We start from the raw sequence: 10,954 nt of genomic DNA, 5'->3' as shown, positions 1-10,954 counted from the left end.
TCGCTACAGATTAGCTTGACCAGAGGGTCCAGGGGGTGTGCGAGCGCCCTGGGGACTCACACTCGCACGTGTGAGTCGTGTGTAGGGAAGTACTACACATCCAATTTGTCCGAGACTGGAGGCCACCCCTAAGATGATTAGAGATAGGTCCCTAAATCATGATTGCATGTGTTTGCATTTGCATGGCCCCTATAGTGGGGCCACTTACTGAGTATTCTTTGAAATACTCAGGCCGTGTGCCACATCATTTTTCAGGTAAAGACAAGGTGGACTTGTACGGAGGACGGCGACATCGCGAGCAGAGACCGTGATACGTGCATAGGGTAGACTCATATTTAAATTCTTAGTTTTAAGTTACAATAGGTTGTTTTGCATTCCATTGTTTTAAATTATTTTGTATTTGTGTTTATTTTCTCTAAATTTTAGTATTTTGTATTTAAACACGTAAGACCATGGCTGTGTTTTCCAGAGAAGAAGTTGTTTTAAACGTTTTTGAAGTTTACATTATAAATGATGTTCATGTAAGAGTTATATTTCCGTTTTATAGACGTGCATGAGACGTTAGTGGCGACTCTAGATATGTGGAAATTTAGGTTGTTACAGGCATTTTGACCTTCTTTTCTAATTAGGGGTCTACTAGTGTACTTTTCTAACCATGGGTAAGAAATAAAAAGAAAGAGGAAAAAGGAAAGAGAATGAGGGTTTAGAGATGCGGGAGAGAATTGGAAAAGAAACCATAAATTCAATCCAAACGGCTTGGCTCGAGTTCTTTCATAAGAATTGCTCAATAGTCTTCCATTCTAGGCTTTTGAGTCACTCAACTCCATCTCCATCCAGAATCAATCATCAAGAATAGATAAAAAATAAAAATAAAAAAAACAAAAAACCAATAAATATTGGTTTTAAATTTTTTGTTTCAGTTTTCCTCTTCTCTTAGTGTTTTGTTTTTGGAGGAAATCCACACCAGGTTCAAGAAGGAAACCTAGTTACTTTGGATAAAAGAAAAATGATGTAGACGCTTGTATTAAGAATAGTAAGATATATAGTTTTGGACTATTTTTTGACGTATTTATGTCATTCCATAGTTTATTAGTAAAGAGAGATTAAAGCGGTACAAGTTTGATATGTTTGTAAACCAGAGATTAAGAGTAACTAAGTTGATTCAAGTTATATGGAGGAAGTTATGAAAATCTTCTATTAAATAAAAAAGAATTAAAAACCTAAAAGGAAACTTGTAAATTTGACATCGTTCCAAATGTGTAGGTGACACACGGTAGGCACGAGCCATTGAATGCGGTGGGCAACGGATGGATCACATGTCAAGCACAGGGTGGTACTATGCAGCTGGCCAAGCAAAGTAGTAGGCGTGCACGACCCACTAAGCAGTTCGACCCGAGAAATCGAACTGCGAACCGACTACCCACCTAATCCAATTTGTCTCAAAAGCGTAGTCTGTTTGCAGAATGTGTCCAGATGATGTTAATCGTAGAAGAATCTTATTTTATTGAAGAATGAACGCACGTAGTCAAATTTGTAGTAGCTAAACAATACACACCACGTGGCAAGCTTGGAACGTGTGCATGTCACGACCTAGCTTTTTTTAGGCTTAAAAAATTTGACCTTAATGAAAATAGACAAAAATCAAAAGAAAATAAAATAAAACACAAAAATAGTGTAAATTTTAAATCAAATTAAAATAAACATATCACACAACAAGAAAATAAAATAAAACACAAAAATAGTGTTAAGTTTAAATCAAATTAAAATAAACATACCACACAACAATACAAAATAAAATCTAACTATGAGAAGTTGCAATTCAAATTTCTTACAAAGGGAGAAATGAGTTTGTGATATAACTACAAAATAAAAAATCAAAATATAAAACCGAATTGACAAAAAAAAAAAACAACCCCTCTCATAGTTTTGGAGCACTCCTGACTAAAAACTTGCTAACACTTGAAAAGAAAGGAAAAAGAGGTGAGTATAAATACTCATCAAGAAACCTACTTGTAGGCTCTTATAGCAAATTTAAGCTAGTATCGTTCATATTCATGAGCTTTACTCTAGGCTCTTGGAAATTTGGGCGTACTACTCCTATTTGAGTATTCTGGGTGCCTCGAAGTTCCAAGTGGTACTTTAGCTGCTCACCCTAAATGCTAAACTATTGACCCTACTTGTTCGGATGGGTGTTCACCCCAAAGTGTTCCCGGACTACATGCATACATCCGNAGTCATATGGGAACTCATGGCTGGAAACAATCCTTATGGTTTTGATATCCGGTAGGAATAAGAAAAATCAAAGTCCAGGTTGGTTGGTGAGCCTAGTGATAGGAAAAACTATCTAGCTTGGTTCGGAGAGCACTTGTTGGGTTAAAGATTTTGTTTGTTGTTGCTAAATGTTACAGCCTAAATGCTAAACTATTGACCCTACTTGTTCGGATGGGTGTTCACCCCAAAGTGTTCCCGGACTACATGCATACATCCGTAAGTAACTTAGTGCAACATGGCAAATTTCATTGAGAGGGGAATCAGTAAAGAAAAGAAAAACTCACATCTATCTTACCAACATTAGTATTTGAGAGAGAGATTGTCCTCGGGCTAAGGAGTGTCCACATGAGTTCGTTGAGGTGTCTACACAGGAAGAAAGAAAAACCTCTTTTATATTCTGTCGAGAGTGAAGATTGCTCCACCCACCTAAGTCGAACGAAAAGGAGAAATTATATAAATAACTAGTTAGATTCAGGCTCTTTGGCAAATTCTTTAGATCTGGGTAGAGTCTCACTCAGTAAAGAGAGTTGTAGATTCGTAAGATCATGAGAAAGTCCCCTCTTACAGGAGAGGAAATTAATGAAATCAAGAACTGAACCGAAACCGACTATCCGAGTTTACTGTGAAAGAAAGAAGGGAAAGAGGGTACAAAAGAGATGATTCACCATTTTTTTGACGTTGTGGATCTGTCGAGCTACAAGTCCCATCTCTGAGGTGAATTACTATTATGTTCTTTGACTAAATACGCTTACGTAGCCTTAGTAGTGAGCATTTGGTATCATAGTTAAGGTGTCACCTCATCACACCTCATAGGATAGAATGTCATCTCATATGAACACATTTGTGTAAGGTTAACGAGCGACTTTCCACCAAAAAAACCATATAGTCAATGTCTAGTGGAGCAATCCCATGTGTCTGAAAGCTACTCAGTCTACCCATGTTGTCCCGTCAATGTCTAGTGGAGCGACCCCATGTGCCTGAAAGCTGCTCAGTCTACCCATGTTGTCCCTTACCCCATGTGCCTCAACCACATGCTGCGTAGTTACTCTTCCGAAGACTTTATGCGGTGACAACATTTATTTCAGCATCATAGATTCAAAGCACACAATCAGGAGAAAATGAAATAAGTATTCCCGATAACTTGGGTGAAAATTTCTTTGTACTAAATTATTTCAATCACAATACTTTTCAATTTTTTATATTTTTTTATTCAAAATAAAATATACGTCTAATGGCTATATAAAAACAATTATCCGTTCCACACCTAATAACTTCTACTACCATTGCTCCACTACTAGTAACTTCTAGTAGAAATTCTCGATGACTAATAACTTCTCTTAAAAATGCTTCACTCCTACTAACTCTTCCTAGAAATGCTTACTAATAACTTCTCCTAAAAATGCTCAACAACTAATAACTCCTAGTAACAAAGACTTTTATCCTTATCTTCTTTCAAAATCTATTTGATAACGTGATTACAACCACCAAACAAAATACCTAAATCTAATATGCAATTGAATTCCCTACAAAAAGATGTTCACGCAAGCTGGCCTTATTGGATTGGAATTGGTTCTATTATAGCCTCATTAATTAATGTATAAAATTATGTCCAAAAAAAGATAAATTTACCAGAAATATTAAAATATATCTTTTACACCAAATTGAAATATTGAAAAATAATTATTCCTAAAGAAGTAAAAATTTAATAGATTCCCGACCATCAATTACACAAAATAAGAAACGTCACCTCTTACATGGAACCTATACAAATTGTGTGACTTAAACATAAAAAATAAGAATTTAAGAGACTACGAGACCCCACGTCGGCTGGGGTGGAGAACTAAACACCTTTTATAAGAGTGTGAAAACCTTTCCTTAACTAACACGTTTTAAGAACCTTATGGAAGAAGCCCAAAAGAGGAGCTCAAAGAGGACAATATCTGCTAGCGGTGGGTCTGGACCATTACAAATGGTATCAGAGCTAGACACCGAGCAATGTGTCAGTAAGAAGGCTGAGCCCCGAAGGGGGTAGACACGAGGCGGTGTGTCAATAAGGACGTTGGGTCCCGAAGGGGGATGGTTTGGTAGGGGTCCCACATCGATTGGAGAAAGAAACAAGTGTCAGCGAGGACGCTGGACCCCGAAGGGGGATGGATTGTGAGATCCCACATTGGTTAGGGTGGAGAACGAAACACCATTTATAAGGGTTTTAAAATTTTTGAGGGGAAGCCGAAAAGGGAAAGCAAGTCCAAATAGGACAATATCTACTGGCGGTGGGCCTGAGTCGTTACAACTAGTCTCGATAGCAAGCAAGCTCATGGGTAGACGCGAACGGTTCCCGCGTGCATAAACATACAACATATGCCTAATAGACACAAAATTGAAAACTCAAAATCAATTCAACTTCAAATATGTCATATTAAACTCAACTTAATTGGATAAAGTTGTAATTTCACGAATCAAATTAGTTTGCATGCACTTTTCTTTGGTTATAAATTAGCAAACATAGGTCCTCCTTCCATCGCTAAGCACAAAATTCAGAAATCTCTCTCTATTTAGATGGAGATATTGGGGAGTATTAGGGTTTCCATTTTGGCGGTGATTGTGGTGTGGTTAGCCGTATGGGGATGGAGATATTTGAACTGGATTTGGTTGAGGCCGAAGAAGCTTGAGAGGTGCCTCAGAAAGCAAGGCTTCGCCGGGAATCCTTACCGGCTTCTCACCGGCGACATCAAGGACATAGCTGCCATGAGGGAGCAGGCCATATCCAGCCCCATGAACTTCTCCCATGATATTGCTCCACGTGTCATCCCCTCCATGAATCATACCATCCACACATATGGTATGTCGTGTTTGTTTGTTTTTATCAAATAAGTGTTTAATTATTCTCCAAGTGTTTGTTTGTTGTTTGTATTAAATATAGGAAAGAATTCATTCATGTGGATTGGACCATATCCAAGAGTGCACATCATGGACCCTGATCAACTCAAAGCTGCATTTTCTTTAATGCATGATATTCAAAAGCCGTCTATCAACCCTCTTTCAAGGTTGCTTTTCGATGGACTTGCTGATCATGAAGGACCCAAATGGGTTAAGCATAGAAAGATAATCAATCCAGCCTTTCATTTCAAACACTTGAAGGTATGCTTTCTTCTAACACTCGTTCATCTCTTCAATCGATGTGAGATCTCACAATTCACTCCTTTGAGGCACAGGGTTCTCGCTGGCACTCATTCCTCTCTCCAATCGATGTGAGTTCTCATAATTCACCCCTTTCGGAGACAGCATCCTTGTTGGTACAATGGCCGATGTCTGGCTCTAATACTACTTGTAACCGCCCAAATCCACAACTAGGNGGTTTTTCCTTTGGGGTTTTCCCTCAAGATTTTTAAAACGCATCTATTAGGGAGAGGTTTCCATACCCTTGTAAACGCATTTGCTTGTGAGATCTCACATCGGTTGGGGAGGAGAACGATATCGGCTAGCGGAAGTGTTATAGAAACCTTGAAGGGAAACTCGAAAGTAAAAGCGGAACGAGGACAATATCTGTTAGCGGTGGAGTTTGGCTAATACACAACTATCCAACTAACCATGTTAGATTGGTTTAAAAGTAGATTTAGAAGTTGGTGCAATTTCAAAAACTTCTATAAACTTCTATATTGTACTTTGATAAACAATATTTTTGGGAGTCTAATTGTTCATATACATGGTTAAATTGCTATATACAGGACATGGTGCCTGCAATGTGTGAGAGTTGCACTGAGATGATTAGGAAATGGGAAGAACTTGTCTCAAAAGATGGATATTATGAATTGGATGTGATGCCTCATTTGGGAAACTTGGCAGCTGATGTGATTTCTCGAACAGCATTTGGAAGCAGCTATGAAGAAGGAAAAATGATCTTTATACGTCTAAAACAACTTATCAATCTAATCGTTAAAGTTGTATCTACAGTTTACATACCCGGATGGAGGTGAACTCATGCACAATTCAATTCAATTTAGACATGAATACGAGTCTTTTTTAGGGTTTTCCTTTCGAACTTCTGCTAGAGGGTTTTAAAACTAGGAACAGGTTTCCACACTTTTATAAAGAATGCTTCGTTCCCCTCTCCAATCGATGTGGGATCTCACAATCCACCCCTTTTGAGAACCAGCGTTCTCGTTGATACTCGTTCCTTTCTCCAACCGATGTGGAATCTAACAATTCACCTCCTTCGAGGCCTAGCATCCTCGCTGGCACTCGTTCCTCTCTTCAATTGATGTGAGATCTCACAATACACCACCTTCGGGGCCCAGCATCCTCGTTGGCATACCGCCCGGTGTCCACCCTTCTTCAAGGCCCAGCGTCCTTGTTGGCACACCGCCCAATGTCCACACTTCTTCGGGGCCCCACATCTTCGCTGGCACTCGTTCCTCTCTTCAACCAATGTGGAATCTAATAACCACCCCCTCGGGGCCAAGCGTCTTCGCTGACACTCGTTCCTCTCTCCAATTGATGTGGAATCTCACAATCCACTCCCTTCGGGGCCCAACGTCTGTTGGCACACCGCCCGGTGTCTGGCTTAGATATCATTTGTAACAACTCAAGCCCACCACTAGCCGATATTGTCCTCTTTGAGCTTTTCCTTTTGGGTTTTCCCTCAAAGTTTTTAAAATGCGTCTGCTAGTAAGAGGTTTCCACACACTTATAAAACAATGCTTTGTTCCCCTCTCCAACCAATCTAGGATCTAACACAATTCACGCCCTTTGAAGCCAGCGTCCTCACTAATTCTCATTTCTCTCTCCAATCGATATAGGATCTTATTTATGAAAATTCATATAACATCTCATTAAAATGTTTGTGCAGGTTTGTACCAACGAAGTCGAACAATAGAATGAAAAAGATAAGCAAAGAATTAAAAACGTTGCTCTTGAATGTTATCAACAAAAGGCAAAGGGCTATGATGGCAGGTGAAGCTATGCATAATGATCTATTAAGCATCCTCTTACAATCAAATTTGAAAGAAATTCGAGAGCACGAAAACAACGATGTCGGAATGAGTATCAAAGACATAGTAAACGAATGTAGAGTTTTTTACCTTGCTGGCCAAGAAACCACAGCAATGCTACTAGTTTGGACAATGGTTTTATTGAGCTCATACACAAGATGGCAAGATCTAGCAAGAGAAGAGGTCCTACAAGTGTTTGGTAACAACAAACCAGATTTTGATGGTTTAAATCGCCTAAAAATCGTGAGTAACACTCTCTTTTATGTATTTTCATTCTTATTTTATTTCATTCGTTAAACTTTATCATATTCTCAACATTTAGGTTACTATGATATTGAACGAAGTCTTGAGATTATATCCACCAGTAGCCTTTTTTTCTCGTCTTGTTCAAAATGAAACAAAGCTTGAAAAATTGAGTTTTCCAGCGGGAGTGATGTTGAGTTTTCCAATTATTCTTATCCATCGTGATAAGAAGCTATGGGGTGATGATGCAAATGAGTTTAATCCCGACAGATTTGCTGAGGGAGTTTCAAAAGCGACACAAAATCAAGCTGGATTCTTCCCATTTGGATGGGGTCCTCGCATATGCATCGGACAGAACTTTGCCATAATTGAGGCCAAAATTGCTCTATCCATGATTCTACAACACTTTTCCTTTGAGCTTTCTTCGTCTTATACACATGCTCCAACATCCAATTTAACTACTAGACCTCAATATGGAGCTCATATCATGCTACGTAAACTTTAGTCATGTAAACAATATTGAATGTTGGGATATGGAGTCGAATGATTATTTATAGTGAAGATTCGGTGGAGAGATATACGATAGATATTTCGTAAAGATCTGATATATATATATGGTAGATATTTCATATCGGGTAGAGATATATATGGTAGATATACCATATCGGGTATATATATATATTATATCCTATTAGGCAGGGCTTCCAAAATGTATTTTCTTCATTCTCTATAGTATTCGGTGTACAATAAAAAATTTAGCCAATATTCCTCCCTTAATTTTTTCTCTCTTGTACTTTGTGTTCATCTTGATGAGTGTGTGCATTGTTGTGCTATCCGAACAACTGATACCAGAGCTAGGCGAGATTCACCACGATCAACGAAGATGGAAAGTTTAAAGATTTGAATTAAGAAGTTTGATGCGATTTCGGTTTCTGGAAGATGCAAATTTTAGATTATTTATACCAGAAAGATCTTTATGAACCCCTTGTTTGGGATGAAACTGGATACTATGACCACAGTGCAGTGGAAGCTCAAGGATCGCTAGGCCTTAGGGTTGATCCGGTTGACGTTGTTTAGAAATATGTCGTTTAACATCATCAAGGAGAAAACAATATCAGATCTGTTGAAGGCGTTGTCGAATATGTACGAAAACTCATCGACTGTAAACACGGTGTATTTGATGCGGAGGCAGTTCAATCTACAAATGTTTGAAAGTGAATCTATTGCTGATCATATAAACGAATTCAATATGATTGTAAGTCAACTGAGTTCGGTGAAAATTAATTTTGAAGATGAAATGAAGGCACTGATTTTGATGTCATCATTACCAGAGCCGTGGAATAATGTTGTTGCCGTGATCAACAGTTCTCGAGGATTTGAGAAACTAAAGTTCGATGAAAACCGAGATGTAGTTCTAAGCGAAAGTATTCATAAATGAGAAATTGAAGATTCATCCGGCAGTGCTCTTAGTGCTGACCATAGTGGAAGAAGTAAATCGAATGGCCCAAACAAAGGTCAATCAAAATCAAAGAACCGTGAAAATTTTCGAAACAGACCAAACGTGACGTGTTGAAGTTATGGAGAAAAATGTCACTTTTTGATAGATTGTACAAAACCAAGGAGGGAGCAGAATCACAAATCAGAAGAGGATGATGATAATTCTATAAATTCAGCCGAAGATATTGGGGATGCTCTAGTCCTTAGCATGTACACTCAGATTGAATCTTAGATTTTGGATTCAGGTACATCTTTTCATTCGTCTCCATGTTATTATAACACAGGCAAAAGTAGGTACATCTTTTCATTCGTCTTCACGTTATTATAACACGGGCGAAAGCAATTTGGATCTTAGGCACTCTAAGTACATCAATTATAGTAAATTAGCTAGCATGTTCAAAATCATTAAAACTCAATGAGTTTGAATACTAACCTTTTCTAGTTCAATTTCCTTTTTCCTCACAAACCAGTCTCGAACTACCACTAGTGTCTTCCCTGCTATTCTTCGGCCTTAGAACGGGATTGTGGAATCCATTGAGTGACTAAACTTTGATAGGAATTTTGTATATTTAAAGAGAGAGTTTTGAGAGATTTTCTCAAAGTTTTTCGAGAGATTTTTATTTATAGAGTTATATTTGCATGTTTGCAAAATTGAGATTACCAAATTTTGACACTCAAAATTTAGCTCAAATTGATGGGATTATGCGGCAAACATGGAAGTTTGGTTAAATCATATATTGACACTCAATATTCCACTCACTTAAACATGGATATTTCAACGATTCATTTAAATAATTAAATTTAAATTAAAATAATATTAAATTATTAATTAAACAATTTAATTAATATTTAACATTAAATCAAATGTCATTCCCGCACATATGGATTATGAATCCCTANAAAATTGCGGTTAAATATATCGTATATATGTAACGCATATTCCCTAATTTGAATTCGAACACTTCGAACTCACTCGTCACACTGTTCTAAGATTTAGTCCGATATGAGTTAGCAGGGGGATCTAATGGACCTACACTACAGATCATGGGCTCCAACAATCTGAGATTAACCGGCTAAACTCAATAACCTTGTTAACCAACCTACGTTAACTATTAGAACACTCCACTATAGCCTAGTAGTTGCACTCCCCTCACTATAGATATATTTCTGTCCATCTGATATAACCATGATTAGTAAGTCGATCCTTCACAGGTTGTTCGTAACTAGAGCTGGGTCAATTTACCGTTTTACCCCTGAAGTTACTTCTTGTTCCTTATGTCTCACTGATCCTCTAATGAACAATTGGTTTGTGGTCCAACCACCAAACCAAATCTCTCTCGGGCCAATGAGAGGGTCGGCCTCTTGTTCAAGACCTGGAGTCAGTACTTAAGGGAACATCCTCTCTACTATCCCTAAAAGTAGGTAGGAGTAAATACCATCTTCNCCAGCCATTCACCCAGTCTTACCCCTGAAATGGGAGGCCTGTTGAGTCGGCGAACTAGAGCCAGTCTCACCCATGCAAATCTAAGGATAATTCCGAATAATTAGGCGTTCATGGTTAGCTCAGGATTAAAACCGAGTTACCTAGGTTATCGAATGAAAAGAAAATCAGTCTCAACAGTAAACGACTTTATAAAGTGAGAGTGGTTTTCTTCATGGTCCGATCTTATGCAATACTCATTGCATAGGACGCCGCCACTCACATGTCTCCGCATGTGCAACTTAGTGATCACATTGTTTATATCATGTACAAAAGTGGGCCGCATCCATAGTGTCCCCAGAATAAGGTACTCAGCCTTATCCTTATACTATAGATCATTTTGACTATATACTTGAACTTGATCCACTCTTATGTCTCTACATATAGTTCAAGTAATCATACTATAGCCAGAGTGTTCTTAGTTTATTGGATTTAGATTAATGATCGTAAAATTCACTTTATTCAATAACAA

The 10,954-nt window shown here is 38.1% G+C and overlaps 1 protein-coding gene across 1 annotated transcript; it reads left to right on the top strand.

Moving 5' to 3' along the window:
- Positions 1 to 4,800: 4,800 nt before the first annotated feature.
- Positions 4,801 to 8,025, top strand: LOC111783883 (cytochrome P450 CYP72A219-like). The gene is made up of 5 exons (XM_023664709.1): positions 4,801 to 5,113; positions 5,195 to 5,412; positions 6,000 to 6,244; positions 7,121 to 7,505; positions 7,585 to 8,025. The coding sequence occupies exons 1-5, from the start codon at positions 4,831 to 4,833 to the stop codon at positions 8,008 to 8,010; spliced, it is 1,557 nt and encodes a 518-aa protein (XP_023520477.1). The 5' UTR covers positions 4,801 to 4,830; the 3' UTR covers positions 8,011 to 8,025.
- The last annotated feature ends 2,929 nt before the right edge of the window (positions 8,026 to 10,954 follow it).

The sequence above is a fragment of the Cucurbita pepo genome, unplaced genomic scaffold (genome assembly GCF_002806865.2).
Source record: "Cucurbita pepo subsp. pepo cultivar mu-cu-16 unplaced genomic scaffold, ASM280686v2 Cp4.1_scaffold000123, whole genome shotgun sequence".
NCBI lineage: Eukaryota > Viridiplantae > Streptophyta > Magnoliopsida > Cucurbitales > Cucurbitaceae > Cucurbita > Cucurbita pepo.
Note: the sequence above shows the minus strand (reverse complement) of the source record. Positions and strands in the feature narration are given on the sequence as shown.

Bases quoted from the DNA above. Each gene is read 5' to 3' on its own strand.
- LOC111783883 (XM_023664709.1), top strand. From the start codon at position 4,831: ATGGAGATATTGGGGAGTATTAGGGTTTCCATTTTGGCGGTGATTGTG. The intron at 5,413-5,999 runs GTATGCTTTCTT...TGCTATATACAG, and splicing joins TTCATTTCAAACACTTGAAG to GACATGGTGCCTGCAATGTG. The intron at 7,506-7,584 runs GTGAGTAACACT...CTCAACATTTAG, and splicing joins GTTTAAATCGCCTAAAAATC to GTTACTATGATATTGAACGA.